We start from the raw sequence: 19,019 nt of genomic DNA, 5'->3' as shown, positions 1-19,019 counted from the left end.
TCTGCTCCTACTCCTATTCCTACAGTGCGTCCATGCATGCAAATACACACACACACACAGACACACACACACAGACACACACACACCGCAGACCACAGGTGGATAGCTTGTCTCCTGGTTCTTGCTGAGCCCATATTGAGCAGCTGATCTCCCTCTCTCTCTGAGTTTTAGCTCCACCTCAGTAATAATAATCACAGACTCTGGAGGTAGAGAAGCCCCAGATAGTACATATGTACTGTTCCTATTCAGTTTGGAATCATAGCTTTCACTGTGTGCATGACATGCAAAAGATTCTAATAGACATGCCATTCATTAAACAATTTCAGAATATTTACACTTTGTTTATACTCTTCAAGGTTGACATAAGCGAAGCCCATTGGCCACAGTCAGGTGAACCTTGCTCTTTGTTTCTTTTTTCAGGTTTTGTTATTATGGTTGTCTTCATTTCCAGTAACACTGATGGATTTGCAGTGGTTTTGCCTTACTTTCTATGCCAATTGCCCATCTGAGGAGCTTCCCATATTTATAAGCTGGATAACTGGGTTAGAAGATTAAAGGAGAGTCCATAGATACAGAATAGAGTGACGTCAATATGTCCGTTCATTGATTAAACTCTTGGTGCCCCCATTTAGTCTCTGCATTCAGACACCCAAGTATGTAAGAAGGTTTTGGGTTGGTACCTGTCTCTGTTGGAGATGCTGGTCTTGGTACTGTGTCTTTTCTACATCCCATAGACTCGGGCCGAGACCCCATGTCAGAATCTAGGAGGAAAAAAAAGAGTTGTTGCAATGTTGGGGAGAAGGGGTAATATTCCACTGGTCAACAAAATGGTAGTAGCAATGTGAGAAAAATCAGGGCCTAAAGCCAGGTGCCTTAGATAAGATCTGCAACAGATGCCCTGACATAGGTCTGCACTCTTTTTATACGGAACATCATGCAACCTCTCAATGATAGAACAGTCATTATCTGTGATATTGAAATCATTAACATATGCAAAGCCCTTTCAAATTAACAAAATATGCTCATAAATATTGCTATTTATAACACCCTATGTAGGTAGGGAACAAGATTTCCATTTTACTCTTGAGAAAACTGAGACTTAGAAAGGCAAAATAATTTATCCCAGACCACTCAAGTGTCCAGTAAATGAATTAGAAATTTTAAAAATGTAACTAAATGTTCAAGTCAGGAACAGGTCTTCCATGAAAGCGAGTGAGGCTGTGGTGGCACAGGTATTAGGCAGGGCTTAAGGCACTTCCCTGTAGTGTAGCAAATGTCCTGGAGAAATGTAAGTCCCTGATTTTTCATCAGCTAACACTTTATCAGAAATTTCTGATAACTAGGAAGTGCTGGACTTGGGACCTCCTATCAGTGTCTGGTCTTGACCCCAGGATCTCCCAGGCCTCCCATGGGCATTTCACATACCCTCTCCAAGTCTCATTTTCCTTGTCTAGAAAATGAATAAAATATCAGCCCCTCTTTAGACTTACCTTATAGGTATAATTAAATGAGAAAAGTAGTACATGATCTCATTTTATCTCTTTAAAATGAAAATGATGGTAAACACCTTGCTTTTCATTTTCTCCTCTCCCTCCTCTTCTCCTCTTCCTCCTCCTCCTCTTCTGTCTTCCATGTTCTCTTCATCACCACCACCCCCACCAACATTACTCAGCAGGTATTATATGCACGGCACTGTTTTGTGCATTGATGCACTATTGCTCAGGCAATTCTGAGGCCAGTGACATCTGTATCGCATGCTACCCATGGGGAATCTGGGCATGAGGGACTGGTCCATGGGCTCCCAGGCACATGAGTGGGGATTGATAGGACCAGGATTCACATCCTGTCATTCCAAGTCTGTGCCTTCCTGCTCCTTCAGTTTATCAGCATATAGAAGCAAATCACCAATCCTCTCTTGGGACACTGAAGATCAGCGAGGACAGATTAGAGGAACAGGAAGGAGGTAATATGGGGTCAGGGGCCTTTTTTCATGCCTCTCACCCAGTACATATGGCCATGACCTGTGATGGGCCACTGCTCTATCTGATCCCTCCTGAGGCCAGAACCCTTCAAGAGTCAGGACTGTGCCTCTCATCTCTCTCCTAAATGCCTTTTATTTTCCCTGGGTCTGAGTAGGCACTTGGTCAACATTCAGAAAACTCGAAGGAGGACAAAGAAGCAGAAGGGAAGTGCCAAGCGGGCGTGTTGTTGGACTCTCCATTTTTCCCCTACTCTGTCCCACAGTACCATTATCTCTGAGCAGGAGTTCAGGGCGCTACCTGTCTGGGGTCCTGTCCCCAGTCCCTGGGCCTCAGGGTGAAAGGCACATGGGGCTGAGTCCCCTTGGATAAATGCCTCCTGTGCTTTGCAATGGCCCTGAACTCCCTTCCTAGGAACAAGAGTGTCTTGTGGTCAGCGAACTTTATCTCACGGGAACCTAGTGCTTCCTCCCTCCATTCCTTCTTGGGTTTCCACAGTATTCATTTTTCTTTTAGACTTTGGTATCTTATCTGTTGAATTGGAGCCCTTCTATTACACAGAAAGTATGCATTTGGAAACTGACTCTCTACCTGTTTCTCTACGGAAATAGAGTGCCCTGTGAATAGGAGGTGGTGCCAGACAATCTCATGTAATCAGCGTCCTGCTAACCCCCCTCTTCCACCATGGAGCTCACCTTTCCAGAGATAAACCTGCTGAAAATTGGTAAAGGTGTCTTGAGTTCCTTCTAGGGGTGTCAGACCTGCAAAGGAAGATGTTTATTTTTATGAGGTTGAGTGTGCTGTCACTGGGTACCCACCATTACCACAATAGCCCCATCTCCCTTGACACAGGCTCTTCCTAGGCCTGAAAAATGTGCTTCTGATGCAAGGTGTAACCCAGAAGTTTCTTGCAACTCTATTCCAGCTCCCTGGTACAAAACCAGAGCTGGTAAGACATTGGGTGTCATACTCAGGGCACCAAAGGGACTACTTCCGTGAGGGGTTGTGAACCTATGACTCAGGAGTCACTTAAGGAACTGGAGATTGGCTTGAAGAAAGCAAAGCTCCTGGGACACTCGAGGGCTGTGTGAGTTTCCCACATCACTTAACTCCTCAGAGACCCTTGCCTCATTGGTAAATGTGGACAGTGATTTATCCTCTGCAGTCCTCAACATTTGATAGGCAGCCACTTGTTGGCAGCTGCCGCGACTCAATTGATTACTAATATTATCTGATTTTCCTTTCTAGCAAACTGTTCTCCCCCAGATGCCATTCTGGATGAGACCAGACTTGCCACACCATTTCCTGATGGTCAGTGCTGCCTCTTTTGCCCCTGCTCAGTCTTCAGTTCCTTTCAAATTCCCTGTGACATGGAAGGTGAAGGAAATAGCCCAGATAGCAGAATCTGGAGGCAAATAAGCCCCATGCTACAGGAGAGGGCTGGCTGACGCCTGAGACATCGAGATATGACTAAATTTTGTTTTTAATTATTATTAGGAGCTAGTTTTTATATACCTTTTTTAAAATTTTTATTTTATTTTACTTTAAGTTCCAGGATACAGGTGCAAACCTTTGTGCAGGTTTGTTACGTATGTATACATGTGCCATGGTGATACGCTGCACCTATCAACCTGTCATTTAGGTTTTAAGCCCTGCATGCATTAGGTATTTGTCCTAATGAAGAGCTAGTTATTTATAAACAGTTATTACCATTTACCCAACACTAGCAGGGGTGTCCAAGGGAGAGAATACAGTCATGGGTTCTTAGTTTCTGTCTCCGGTTGGGCCAGTAAAGCCCCTTCCTCATCACTCTTTTCCACTTATCACTAAAGACAGAAACTAAAAACCACGGTGTCAGACTACTAAAAGCCTAAAACAAAACAAAACAACAACAACAAAAACAACAACAGGTGGATTGGACAAGCTTGCATGAAAACCTTCCATATATTACCTAATTTAAAACTCACAGGCATGCTATAAAGTAAGGTCCCCAATTTCCAGATAAAGGAAGGAAAGTCAAGAAAGGTTAATGCAAGAATTTAAACCCCACGTATTTGGCTTCAAATCCCATACTCCTTCCTAACCACCACACTAAGGAGAGGATAACATACAGCCATGCATCTCTTACCAACCAGGATATATTCTGAGAAATGCAATTTTGTTGTGTGATCATAAAGTGTACTTACATAAGACTAGATGTTCTATCTACTTTTATTTACATATATTTTTTCATACAAAGACACAAATGTCCCAGCATCATTACTGAATATCAATCATTTCCCCTACTTGATCTGAAATGCCAGTATCAAGTGCTATGTATCAGGTTTCTATTATTATCCATTATAATCTTATGGATTCATCTTATAATCTTATTCTCCATTATAATCTTATGGGACCACCATTACATATGTGGTCCTTCATTGGTCAAAGTGTCTTTTTGAGGTGCATGGCTGTACTTCAGAATTCTGTCCATCTGACATGGCAAAAATGTTAAAGGTGTTGTGTTTAAAGAGATGTGAACTGAACTCTCTGGAAAACTCGGCTATCAAAGTGACAAGCCCCCCCCACCCCGGGGCTGACCATGTTCTAGGACATAGAGGTCAGCCAAAAATGCTGAGTTGCACTTTCATTTGATTTTACTTCTGAAATGGGAATGAACAATGGTGCTAGAACTTCTCAGACTGTGCAATGTTGGGATGTTTCTCTAAAGGATCCACTCAAAATTCTGTCATAGCCTTCTTTAGAAGGTGAAAGTTTTTTATAACAATTTGGGCAAGTGAACACCTATGGCATCTGAAAGATGTAGACTTGGATCTCTGCAATTACTGGACTTGTCCTCCACACTGCGGAGAAGACCTCACCATATACTCCTACTGCAACAACACGGAACCAGTGGTTGCACACCTGCTCAGTTTGTGTTCCGTTTTCACTCTCTCCTCATGATATCATCATTTGCTTATTTCAAAGCTCAGACTATGGGGTTTTAGACTTTGTCACAAGGGAAATCAGATACCTTTTTTTTTTTTTTTTTTTTTTTTGAGACGGAGTCTTGCTCTGTTGCCCAGACTGGAGTAAAATAGCATGATCTCAGCTTGCTGCAACTTCTGCCTTCCAGGTTCAAGAAATTCTCCTGCCTCAGTCTCCCAGGTAGCTGGGATTACAGGTTCCCACCACCATGCCTGCTAATTTTTGTATTTTTAGTAGAGACAGGGTTTCACCACATTGGCTAGGCTGATCTTGAACTCCTGACCTCGTGATCCACCTGCCTTGGCCTCCCAAAGTGCTGGGATTACAGGCATGAGCCACCACGCCCAACCTTAAATCTTTTCATACCCAAATCTATTGATATACTGAGTCTTTAAAGATAGATAGATACACCATATGTAGATACATATATAGAGAGATAGCTATAGATATACCCTATATATTCATATAGGTAATACAGATGTAAAGCGAATAACGTTTTAAAAATACTTTTGGTCATGCATTATAATTCTTATTTAGCCTGTAAAAGTTAAAGAAACATTTATCTCTAGAGTATTGTATTGCTCTCAAGTCTAAGGCTGAAGCCAATGACCACATTAAGAAGCAGTTTACCATGAAATACATTTTCAGCGATCTGGATGAGACTGGAGACTATTATTCTAAGTGAAGTAACTCCGGGATGAAAAACCAATCATGGAATGTTCTCACTGATATGTGGGAGTTAAGCTATGAAGACGCAAAGGCATAAGAATAATACAGTGGACTTTGGGGACTTGGAGGGAANGCTTGCTGCAACTTCTGCCTTCCAGGTTCAAGAAATTCTCCTGCCTCAGTCTCCCAGGTAGCTGGGATTACAGGTTCCCACCACCATGCCTGCTAATTTTTGTATTTTTAGTAGAGACAGGGTTTCACCACATTGGCTAGGCTGATCTTGAACTCCTGACCTCGTGATCCACCTGCCTTGGCCTCCCAAAGTGCTGGGATTACAGGCATGAGCCACCACGCCCAACCTTAAATCTTTTCATACCCAAATCTATTGATATACTGAGTCTTTAAAGATAGATAGATACACCATATGTAGATACATATATAGAGAGATAGCTATAGATATACCCTATATATTCATATAGGTAATACAGATGTAAAGCGAATAACGTTTTAAAAATACTTTTGGTCATGCATTATAATTCTTATTTAGCCTGTAAAAGTTAAAGAAACATTTATCTCTAGAGTATTGTATTGCTCTCAAGTCTAAGGCTGAAGCCAATGACCACATTAAGAAGCAGTTTACCATGAAATACATTTTCAGCGATCTGGATGAGACTGGAGACTATTATTCTAAGTGAAGTAACTCCGGGATGAAAAACCAATCATGGAATGTTCTCACTGATATGTGGGAGTTAAGCTATGAAGACGCAAAGGCATAAGAATAATACAGTGGACTTTGGGGACTTGGAGGGAAGGGTGAGAGGGGGGCAAGGGATAAATAACTACAAATAGGGTGCAGTGGATGCTGTTCAGATGATGGGTGCAACGAAATCTCACAAATCACCACTAAGGAACTTACTCATGTAACCAAACACCACCTTACCCCAATAACCTAAGGAAAAATAATATACACGTGTGTGTGTGTGTGTGTGTGTGTGTGTGTGTGTGTAGTTTACCATGAAATAATTGGGGAATTTGGATTATGGTCCCTCAATACAAATACAAATTCAGTCACATCCCCTTCCTAAGAGGTATGCCTGCCCCTTCCTAAGAGCAGTATCCTTAGGAAATGCCAAGAGGAAGGTCTTTACCTCTCAGTAGTCTCAGTGTCTGACTTGGGGAGAGTCGGCGGTGAGTCTTTCACTCTGTCTGAGACTCTTATTTTTGTCGGTATGTGTGTCCTGTTTTACATAATGTCAAAAATTATAGGTGCCTTTCATTACTCAGAGACAAACGGGTGCTTCCCGCAGGTGCACGTCAGTTTAGGACTGTATTTTTGGCCCAAAATGTACTGAACTGTGATAGCAAGCAGACCCTCTTATACACTCTGTCCATCTCAAGGCAACAGAGCCTTGGGTCTGCCAGCCTGGGAAATATGCTGTCTTAAGTTCATCCTTGGTTTTTGCCTGTTTCAACACAATTTAATCCAATGGAATTCAACTAAATTCAGCACATGTATGTAGAGTGCCTTGGTAGGTCCAGAAAGTCACCTGACCAGCATCTACAGAGATTATTGTGTCCTGGGAAGCACCTTTGTCAATCACCACAAGGAAAGCTGTAACCCCTTGGTGGTCCTAATTATTAAAATAATAATTAACATCTATATTTATTTATATAATATATATTAATATAATTATTAATATAATAACCAATAATATCATATAATTATATATAATTAATATAATGCCAAGTCTCCATAGGAATACATAGAGAATACTGGGTAAAAGAAAGAATGTTGTTCTTCTTTCTCTTACCTTCCTCATCTCTCATTCCCATCTCTACATCCAAACTCACTTCCTCCTGCTTTCTAAATCAGTTAATAGGACCATCTGCTTCTTGGGTCATCCTTGACTCCTTCTCCATCAGTCTCTGCATCCATTCAGACTAGTCCCTAAACTGTTCTTTAATCTTTCCTCTCCTCTGAACCCTTCCTCTCAGCTCAAGCCTCAGCACATCTCCTAACTCCATTAGGCTTTAGCTGATCCCCACCCAGGCCTTGACCTTGGCCCCCTCCCATCCCTCAGCCACACAGCCCCCAGGTACTCATCCTGAAAGACAAACCTACCTTTGGTCCTGCAGGAGCTACAGGGATGTCAGAATTCAGTTCCTTGCAATCCGGCTCATGACAGCCTCATGCCCTAATCTGTCTCCAAAGTGCTCACCTCCCAAGTCACATTGAATGCTTGCTGTCAGGCCTCTGCGTCGTTGCATGTATTTTTCTCTCTGCCTAGAACCCTGTTCTGTTTCACTTGATTGACCTCTACTCATTCTTTCAGAATCAGGCTCTGCATCACCACCTCCTGAAAGGCTTCCCTCAGCTCTCCAGCTGGTCACAGGTCCCCCTCCTCTGGGTTTGCAGTATTCAGAGCTTTTCTTTCTCTCCCCTTATGCCTGGTAGATACTGTCCAGCTTCCTGAACATACTGTAAGTCCCTTCTTTATATCACCCATTCCCCCAGCACAATTCTTGGCACAGAACTGGGGTTCAGTATATAAATAAATGCAAGGCTAAATGAAGGAGGGAGAACAAAACAATGAATGATACTCAAAGCCCACCAAATAAACACAGAGCACTGCCCTCCCACGCATCAGAAGGTTAGCCCCAAATTAGTTTTCCTAAACAGATTTCTGACCCCTTACTCCATTCCCCAAAATTTCCCTAATAGAATACTGATGACTGTAAGAAGGTATAGAGAACCCAAGCAGCATCGTTCCTCCTCTTCTCTGATAAATGGTCATAGTTTGACTGCCTAGAAAATACTTTCATTTCTTCCACAATAACTGAGTTATCCCTGCTATACACACAGGCCTCCAGCCCCTGATTCAGGGTCGTTGCCCCTGTGATCAAGGCTGCAGGAGCACAAACACACTGAGAACTTGAGGGTTTGGGCACAGAACCTGATTCTCCCGCATTGCTGGCTGTGCCGTGGTCTTTACTCAGAAAACTTCTGAAGAGATCATGCGCTGCGTCTGTGGCAGTCAAATTTAATCCACACCCTCAGATTAAACTGGGCAGGATCCTACACGGAAAAGCACACTCTAGGTGTGGCACAGAAAAGTTGCTGTCCAGGAGCCCCACCCTCCAGGAAGGAGTTACAGATGCATCACCTCTTTATCCCAGTTAACACCACCACCACCGGGCTTTGTTAATTAGCATAATGAATGCTGGAAATAGGTACATACCTATTGGTCAGATACATAGCATTCAAAACATGGCTTGGCTAAATGTATCACAGTGTCACTCCTATGCTGGCAGGAAGAGATTGTGACAGATTCCTGAGCCCAATAGCCCTAGAGCCGTGGCTTGATTCAAAACGGGTCTGTGATCAGTCACGGATATGAAGGATTCTTGTTCATCTGATTTTGACAAGAAGGTGAGTTGAGTTCAGCTGTGAGAATAGTATTAGTTCTGTCTTAAATAACCCTTTCCAACAAGGTGCCAAGGATAGCAAGCTGGGGCTTCACTGGGGCCACTGAACAGGTGACAGGTCGTGACAGTTTCTGGGCCTGTTTGCTATTAACTGCTTGGATGTGTGGTAGAATTTGGAGACTTGCTTTCATTACAATCCACTAGTGAGTTGGGAGGGGAAAGACCTCCAGCCATCAAAGATGAGCATTGTGAAGAATCAGCTGACACTCCTGGGCCTCCAGTGTGGGTTAGGTAGGTTCAGAATGGCTGTTGTAGGTCCTGGAGGCATTGATATAAGGATGGAGTCTCCCAGGGTCCTTCCCAGCAGATGGTGCCCAGCCTCAGGAGAACCGAGGCCTGGTCAGCTGCACCAACACAATGGCCCCTGCCCCTCTCCTAGACAGTGAGCTTCCTTAACAGGAGGCAGATATCAGGATCTCTACATCCCACTTCCCAGCGCAAAGCAGATCTGAGTAATGACTGTGGCGTAAAGGAAACCCGAACTGTGCTACTGGTGAGCTGAAAAACCTTGAGGAAGTTCCCTTGAGTCCCTATGCCTTATTCTCCCCCTCAGTAAATGGAGAAAATGCCATTTCTCTCCCGTTCTTAGACGATGAGTGGAAATGACGTATGCAATGTGAACTGCTGGTCTATGCCCAGGGCTCTGAGGGAGTTGTAGAAAGCCCCAGCTGCCCTCGGCACAGTGGCAGGATGGACGGGCCAGGAGCTGCTGCCCTCCCTGCAATCGTCAGCCAAGTCCTCTGCAGCACTGCTGGGTGCACACCCTGTTCCTTGGCCCAGCTGGCAGGGTCATTCTGAAGTGTGTTTTACACTGATCCAGGGAATTAAGTACAGCTGGCCTCAGAGTCCACCCTTTATTGGCTGTCGTCTCTTCTCTGTGTTACTTCCCCTGAGACTCTGTTCATATTCCTTGTCCTTCCTATTTAAATGACACTCCTGAATCTTTGTCTCATGGTTGATTCTGGGAGACGCCAAACTATAAACTAAGACACAAACATAGCACTAAGCACATGGCAACACCCAACCTGTGACAGCAGTAACTAATAACTGATAGGGCCCTTTTTAAATGGCCCATCCTATTTCTAGGCATTCATCAGCCATCTAATCTAGATGCATCTGGTTGCAATGAGTACCACAGGTGTATTGTAACTTTCTCCACTGAGGTCCTGGCACCCCAAGATAATGACAAACACTGACATAAAACAGACCCCTATAAACTGAACATCAGGCAAAGCCTCACAATCACTCAACATGAAGCCTTTTGGATTCAGGATGAACCCAGAAGTATTTCCGCCAAGGTTTTTTTTTTTTTTTTTTTTTTCTATCAAATTTTACGTCTGGGTGGCATTAGGGGACATTTAATCTGCCTGTTTTCCATTCATTTGCACTTCAAGATTTGTCAAAACTAGCCATATGCAGCCCCAGAGCTTTCTAAGATGTTTTTCTGAGAAATAAGAGGGTTGACCCAGCCAGGAGCAAATAGTTGAATACACTCAGAAATGCTCACTGGAAATTTGGGAGATCCAGATTCTGAGTGGATTTCTCTCTGGAGAACACATGTCAACCCAGGCACCAAGGTGAAGCAAAATCTCATATTCTCAGCCATCACTCATTGCTGACGGCAGAAACCCCACAGCAAAAGGTGCTGTGTCTCCAAATCAGATTAAAATAGCCTCCAGGTGTTTTGTGGGAGTGGTTGTTTGGGGTATAATTGTTTGTTTGTTGGGGCTGGTATTAGAAGTCCGTCCTAACTTCTGTGTGGCAGGTGACCTGAATGAAGCTTTTACCAAACAGGAAAGGTTATGCCAAGGGGACATTCTGCGTTCCTACAATCCTTGTCAGTCCACTAAGATGGGCAACAGGAGGTCTGCTGTATTTAATAATCTCTGTATCTCTCACCCCATCTAGCCTGTGAGCTCCTTGAGAACAGAAGCCACTCTCGCCATCTTTGCCTCCAGACCTGGCCTGGTCACCTCACCCTCACACCCACCCAGCAGCTGCTCAGGATATGAGGGAGGGAGGAGGAAACACAAGGGCTGCCCCAGCCTGGGGGAGGGCTCCCCACCAACTCACCTCCTCCAAAGCTGTTTGCACATCTCCCAGCTCCCCCCTGCAACTCACAGTTGACCCTACAGCTTTCCTGAATCTTCTGTTCCCTTCTCCCAACAGCCCTGTAAAATCCTTGAAGTAGAAGATCCCATTAGCTGGCATTAATACCCAATATCTGGAGAATAGCTGGCCCCAAAGCGATGTCTGAGGGGTGACACTCTCAGTTACCAGAGACCCCTTAATTTTTCTGGCACAATAACAAGGATAACCCCAAAGCACTTTGCACTTCCAGTAAATTGCACACAGGATGGTGGAAGCAGAAGGTGGCAGAGAGAGGTGGGTAGAGAGCTTCCACAAGACAGCACTGGTCTCCTAAGCTGAAGGCTTGAGCCCCAGCCATGGCGCTAATGCAGGTTGTTTCTTAAGGTGTGTCACGTCAGAGCTCCAAACTTCACTCTCATGAGTGAAATTGTGATATAACCAACTGCCTCACCAGAGTGCCCAAAGGATCGATTGAGTTGTATGTGAAAGTACTTTGTATAATGCAGTGCAGATATTTACTACTTGAACTTGTGTTCTCTTGGGTTGTGATTTCCTACACCTGGCAATCAACTCATTTGTGCTTTAAGAGCAAATGCTAATTCTCCATTACCCAGGTCATGTGTTGAACCACAGCCTGATAGTACCAGTGAATTGATCAACAAAAGCAGAAGTCTGTACCCAGAAGTCCCATGGGTGCCTCTGCTGGATGTGCTGTTAGGGAACCAGGGACCAGAGAACAAGGCATTCTTTGACAGCCTAAGGAGCATGCCAGCACTCTACTCAGTAATCTGTGAACAAATGCACCCACTGCACAGATGGAAGCTCTGAGGCTGAAGGTGGTCAAATGTCTTGAATCAGGTCACAGAGCTAGGGGAAAAACCGGGCTCCATTCCAGACATTTTCACTCTCAGCCCTTGTGCCCTATCTCCCGTGTCCACTGTGAGCCTGCCCTGCTCAGCACCACTCTGCTGTTCCACACACATTCTTCTTTAATCCTCCCAACCACCTGGAGAGTCAGAGACCACCATTATCCTCACTGAATAATTGGGAATGCCAAAGCCTAGAAGGGCCACGCAGTGAGGACACATTCACACTGGAATTCAGATTCCAGGGCCAGATTCCAGAGTCTGTCTTCACAACCATCTATCCCATTGTTAAACTGGGAGGAAGAGGCCAGTCCTCAATCAAGTTTAGTGGGGATGGAGTTTGTCTTAATTGTCCCTAGCCCCTCCCCATGTTCTTTCAAATCATTTCATGCCCTCCCCTGCAACTGTTCCTATACCCAGAATCCTCCTCTTTTCCTCCATCAATATCTGTTGTTAGAAAAGGGTATCTATCAGTTCTTCACGCTGTAGTTAGAATTTAAATTATTACACTCTCTCCCTCTCACCTCCAGGGGTTAATCATACTAAAAGGCTGACCTCTTATTTTGAAGAGGAAATATCTGTGCCCTGTAGTCTTCAATTGGGGGTAGCCTCCTACTCAGCCTTTGTATAGGGCAACCTCCAATTTGGAGTATCAAGGCTGCCTGAAATCCCTATCATAGTGCAGGCTTCTTCAAGCCTTGCCCTCACCGCACAATATACACACACACATAGGGCACTGAAAAAAAAAAAAAAAACATTTCAAAGGTCTTCTGGTAATCACTTCTCTGGGAGGCCAGACAAGGGCACAGTCCTCATTTCTTGGGCACATACCAAGCACATGCTCTGGATTGAGCAATTCACTTTGGATTTACTGCCATGAAAATATCATATGTCTTTCTTGAAATGCCTGTGTTCACTCGGTGCTCCTGGAGTAATGAATACCATATGTTTTCTACCCATCATATAAATGAGTGATTAGATTTTATTGACCCCAAAAGAAACTATTTATGCTTTATGGAATTCCACCAAATTCTGTGATATTTTCTTTCAGAATTTGGTGACCATGCACTCCATATAACATATATATACTTTTTTCTATGCCATCTTTGTAAAACATAGCTCAATGGTGGGAATCCAGAAACTAATGAAACACAATTCCGTTTTTAAGATATGGCAGAAAACAATGACAAACTGAAAAAATAATAATAACATCATCTAATATGAATACCACAGATCAGGAACTCTGCTAAGTTCTTGATCTGCAAGGGCTGATACAGAGGAGTGGTTAAGAATGGCCGTGTGAGAGCCGGAATGCCCAGTTTCAGATCCCAGCCCTCTTTTTTTTATTATTATTATTATTATTATACTTTAAGTTCTAGGGTACATGTGCATAATGTGCAGGTTTGTTACATATGTATACTTGTGCCATGTTGGTGTGCTGCACCCATCAACTCATCATTTACATCAGGTATAACTCCCAATGCAATCCCTCCCTCCTCCCCATGATAGGCCCCCGTGTGTGATGTTCCCCTTCCCGTGTCCAAGTGATCTCATTGTTCAGTTCCCACCTATGAGTGAGAACATGTGGTGTTTGGTTTTCTGTTCTTGTGATAGTTTGCTAAGAATGATGGTTTCCAGCTGCATCCATGTCCCTACAAAGGACACAAACTCATCCTTTTTTATGGCTGCATAGTATTCCATGGTGTATATGTGCCACATTTTCTTAATCCAGTCTGCCACTGATGGACATTTGGGTTGATTCCAAGTCTTTGCTATTGTGAATAGTGCCGCAATAAACATACGTGTGCATGTGTCTTTATAGCAGCATGATTTATAATCCTTTGGGTATATACCCAGTAATGGGATGGCTGGGTCATATGGTACATCTAGTTCTAGATCCTTGAGGAATCGCCATACTGTTTTCATAATGGGAGAAAATTTTTGCAATCTACTCATCTGACAAAGGGCTAATATCCAGAACCTACAAAGAACTCAAACAAATTTACAAGAAAAAACAAACAACCCCATCAAAAAGTGGGCAAAGGATATGAACAGACATTTCTCAAAAGAAGACATTCATACAGCCAACAGACACATGAAAAAATGCTCATCATCGCTGGCCATCAGAGAAATGCAAATCAAAACCACAATGAGATACCATCTCACACCAGTTAGAATGGCAATCATTAAAAAGTCAGGAAACAACAGGTGCTGGAGAGGATGTGGAGAAATAGGAACACTTTTACACTGTTGGTGGGATTGTAAACCAGTTCAGATCCCAGCCCTCTTATTGATAAGCTCTAAAACCTAGGGAAGTCCCCTAAGTGCTATGTGCCTGAGTGTCTTCAGCTGGCAAACGGGGATGATGATGATAAGAGTGCCTCCCTTGAAGCACTGTGTTGAGGACTTGTGAGCATAGGTCAAGGCCTCAGAGCAGGGCTGCCTCAGAGGGTGTGCTACATAAGTCATTTCTATTATCCTTATTTTTTATTGTTATACCCTCTCCTTTCATCCTCCCAACCCCATGAGATGGGTACTGGTATTATTCTCATTATATAGACAGGCAATTAGGCCTGAAAACATTCATTGACCTACTCCAGGTCACACAAGTGGTGCCCAATGCTAGGATTTAACATCACAGACAAACTTTCCACAGACAGGTAAATGCGCAATGGTGGCACGCCACTGACTGCACTGCCTAACAAAGGAACAGGCAGAGCATCCATGAAGCTCTGCAGTCGAGGAAGCACTAAGCCCTGTGGGTAGTCAGGGAGCCCTCTTGGAGGAGGTGACATGGGGTGGCATGGAATGCTCTGCCACTGGAACCTTGAGAAATGCAAGATATAAAGGTGTGGGTCTCAGAAGCTTCCCTGGGAGGCAGAAGAGACCCTCTGCCAGCCTTTGGGAGACCACTTCCTGCAGCAACACAAGCACCCAAGGGTTCTCACAAAAAGAACCCAACCCCATTGACCCTCTCACATCAGGCGCTCAGACTATCTGGTCAGCACCTGCACATGCCTTCATTGCTCTCAACTCAGAAGGTGGAGAAGCAGCATGGCGGTGCTTTCCCAGTTCAGGTTCTGGCAGATAAACAGACAACGAGGAGCAGGGCTTCCCCTCAACCTCACTCTGGAACTAGAAGAGGGAAGGCAGCAGCTGGCCCCATCTTCATCATAACTCAGACTCTCAGGGATGGAAGGAAACTTTCAAGCCAACAGTGCTACATAAGTATTGTCCGGACCATTTGTTAGAACACAGATTCCTGGGACCCACCCTGAGGGCTGGGGTGTGGCCTGAGACTCTGCATTTCTAACCAGCTCCCAGTGATGGTGGTGCTGGTGGTGCTCGTCCTGTCTTTCCTGATCACATCAGTAGTACATGGCTGGCCAGTCCCTAGCCCAGCACAGAGTGGGCATCTGCTTTTTCCTGATGGGGGTCTGCTGGGAGAGGCAGTGCAGGGCTGAGAGGGTAGAGAGGAGATGCCACTGGCTGGGGGGCCTCAGGCACTAACTGCCCATCTCTGGAAACTGAGAGGCTGGGGCAGATGATCGCAGAGATGCAGCCTCACTGTAATGTTTATATGTTTGTAGAAAAGAGCTTCCAAAAGAAAGAAGAGGAAGGAGAAAGCCCAATGGTTATTTCTGTTAGTTGAGTCCATGCATTGGAGCCCACAGTCCTTGCACCCATCATTGGAGTGGGCAGTACAATTGGTAAACCTGGAATTTCTTAACTCATAGAGGGAGAAAATACGCCTGGATGGGCATTAGTTTGGGGGACAGATTGCATTTCAGGCTCCAGTTTTCCATCCTTGTTTGTAGTCCTATTATTTGCACATGACTTTGCAGTTCCCCCCACTATAGGAGCAGAGTCTATTTCCCACCCTTTGTCTCTTGTTTGGCCATGGGATTTGCTTTATCCAATAGGATGAGGCAGAAACGGTAATGTGACAGATCTGAGCTCCACCAACAGAGACCTTGCTTATTTCTCCTTGCTCCCGCTTCTGCCATCTACAGAAGAGTACGTTCCTCCAGAGGAGGATGAGAAACTCATAGAGCAGGGCCCAGATGTGCCAGCCAAGACTAGATGAGATCCATCAATTGCCACCTAACCCCAAGATTCTTGACAGCAGCAGACTTGCCCTGCTGGGCCATGCTCCCTGCAGTCCACCTGCAATCTGAGGAGCTAAATGGATGCTTCCCATAGAGTTCTGCTGAGATGCCAGGGTTGTTTCCATCCAGTATAATTGGTAAAGTTTTCTTTTCAGAAGTGTAAGTTCCTCAGGCCACAAGGAGAGCTCATAAGAAAGTAGCAGAGGGCCTTGCTGGTGGGAAGAATAATTTTGAAGGAATATGGACAAATGGCAAAGACTTACTCTTGATGAACTCCTGGCCTCCAAGACGCAATGTCACTTGGCGGCTCTCCTGGTCATATGTCACACCAGGACACGTAGCATTAGCCCGGGCTTCAGAGGGATCCATCCAGTCTTTGACATTGCAAAGCAGGACATTGGGTGAGCTCAGCAACCCACAGATGATGGCAACTGAGGAGTACAAGAGGGAGGAGAGGTCAATGTGATGGAGGCAGACCTTTAGAGACTCTTCTCTGTCCCCTGAGAGCATTTGCAGATAAAGATAGGTGACAGCATCTCAGGAGAAGACACAGACGCTAGAACTCAAGAGTCTGGTTTTAAATTGAGACAATCCTGCCTGAGAGTACTGCAGTTATCTTATTGGCAAATTTCCAAGGGGAGGGCCACCTCCTTCAAACCTGCTGATCCCTTCCCTCCCCATGAGAGCTCTTCTTCATGGCGCCCACAGCACTGACAGTACCTCCAACATCCTGAGGGCATCACTGCCAGAATCCTCAGTCACCATGGTCTACACCTGCTGAACAGGGTGATTTTCCTGAGCTGCTGCTGCTTCAGTTTCCTCCTCCTTTTTCTCCTGCCCTTCTGCCTCACTTCCCATCATATTCTCTCTCTCTCTCTCTCTCTCTTGCTCTCTCACATACACACACATGAGATCAACTTTGAAGGGTCTCATAAAGGAGTATTTAGATTCAAAGTAAGAATTTTTTTTTTGAGATGGAGTAAGAAACTATTAAAAACTAACACCTATGCACCAATGACACATATTTCCCTGTTAGGAAGTGAGCTCCTCATCTTTGGACATATCCAAGCAGAGACTGTGTGTCCATATGCCTAGGATGTGTGGAGAGAAAACTAGGGGAGATGACATTGGACTCTTTTATCTTGAATATGTCTCCTGACTCTGAATTTTAAAAAGCTACCCAAAAATTATGACTTTGTTTAGCATCAGGAAGACCTATTCCCAAGCTAATGGAATTTGATAGTGATTTTATTTGGATACATTCAAGTAACTCACACGTTTTTTACCCCTGCTATGTGCCAGCCACTGTGTAAGTCTTTAAGTATATTAATTCCCTTAACTCTTATAGACATTACTATCTCCATTTTACCAATGAGAACACTGAGTCTCATGTAAGTTAATTAAGCTGCTTGAGGATATTTAGATTTATAAATTTGTATCTATTCCATTTGGATAAATAAACCTTCTCGGTAGTAGAGTTGTTCAGACTCCCCTGGAAAAAGAAAGGGCAATATATTACCCCACAACTCCTACTCCATTCCTCATTCTAATTTCCTAATTTATGTCCAATCTGGATCTAGTTCTAAACCATTCTATCTCCAGAATTTCCCCAGAGTAGGTGACTCATGGATGTCTGGCTTAAAAATTTCACACTGTGTCCTTTTTGCTTCTGCTGGCCACTGTTAAACTGCAGTAAATTTCTGAATTTTTAAAGTGACCTTCCAGGTCATCTAATATGGTGGTTTCCGAACATGGATGCTTAGACTGATGACATCAGAAATGCAGGAAGGGTTTTGAAAATGCTCATTTCTAGGTATCAACCACAGAGTTTCTGACTTGCTAGGTCATGTGTATGGGGCGGGGTGCATTTGGGCATAAGCATTTGTAAAGAGCACCATGGAGAATCACTGACCTAGTTAGACCACCTCGTTTTACAGATGGGGAAACTGAGGCACAGAAAGGAAGAATGGTTTTTCTAGGAGCTGAGAAATTGTGGAACGGCCAGCAGGCAGCAAGAGCCTCAGCAAGGGGCAGGCTTCAGGGCCAGCTGTGGAACGTGAGGGCAGCACCAGCAAGGGGCACACTCAGAGCCCGGGAGAGTTCGAGGAAGGCTGATCACTGTGGTCTGGCTTGCTTGAAAGCCAGGGAACAGAATGATGGAATTAACAAGAGGCAGGGTGCATTTTTCCTTTTGCTCTCAGACCTCAGTAGAGAAACCCATACAGCTTTCCTCTTTAACTAGTGCCAAATGTCCTCGAGAAGGCTGTGCCTGGGAGGTGGGGGCCAGGGAGAGGCTGGAAGTCACTTTGCTGGTCATATATTGCCAGCTTAGCTTCAGTTGCACTCTTGTGACCCTGAAGCCACTCAAGGCCCTCAGAGCCCCACTTCCAAGCAGTCTCCACTAAAATGTAGTTCAGACGCCCCATGAATTTTCACTAATAACTCTCAGTGGAAACAAAGACATGGAGGGGTAGAGATCGCAGGAAGCTGGAGACTTGCTGGGAGGGGAGAAAGGAAAGCAGGGGAAGTGGGGGGAATCCACCGGAGCTAAATGACTTTCCAGGCTGTGGTAAAGGATGTAGCAGAATTCTGTTCCTGGTCGTCAGCAGATCCAGCCAAAGCTTCAAAGGTTAAAACTCCAGATTTGCCCACTGGACAAGACTGGGGAAAACATCTGCCCGATACTTTATGTGTATTTCAAAAACGGCTTGACTTTCAGCATTGCGAGGTTTAGTTCAACATAATTCACAGATCACAGGTTAAACTTGGAGGGAAAAGCAAGCAAGCTGCCAGCCAGAAATATCATGGAAAAAAAGGATTTTGTGGGCTTACCGCTGCATGGAACAGAAACA

General features: G+C 44.5%; 1 protein-coding gene across 1 annotated transcript in view; it reads right to left on the bottom strand.

The window, feature by feature from the left end:
• TG (thyroglobulin) overlaps positions 1-19,019 on the bottom strand; it is a 275,204-nt gene that overhangs the window by 174,020 nt on the left and 82,165 nt on the right. The window contains exons 27-29 of the mRNA XM_025393976.1: positions 16,431-16,598; positions 2,675-2,740; positions 681-761 (exon numbers count right to left, since the gene is read on the bottom strand). Of these exons, the coding sequence (XP_025249761.1) occupies positions 681-761; positions 2,675-2,740; positions 16,431-16,598 (315 nt within the window). The remainder of the gene's footprint in view (positions 1-680; positions 762-2,674; positions 2,741-16,430; positions 16,599-19,019) is intronic.

The sequence above is a fragment of the Theropithecus gelada genome, chromosome 8 (genome assembly GCF_003255815.1).
Source record: "Theropithecus gelada isolate Dixy chromosome 8, Tgel_1.0, whole genome shotgun sequence".
Taxonomy (NCBI): Eukaryota; Metazoa; Chordata; class Mammalia; order Primates; family Cercopithecidae; genus Theropithecus; species Theropithecus gelada.
This window is presented reverse-complemented; position numbering and strand designations above follow the sequence as displayed.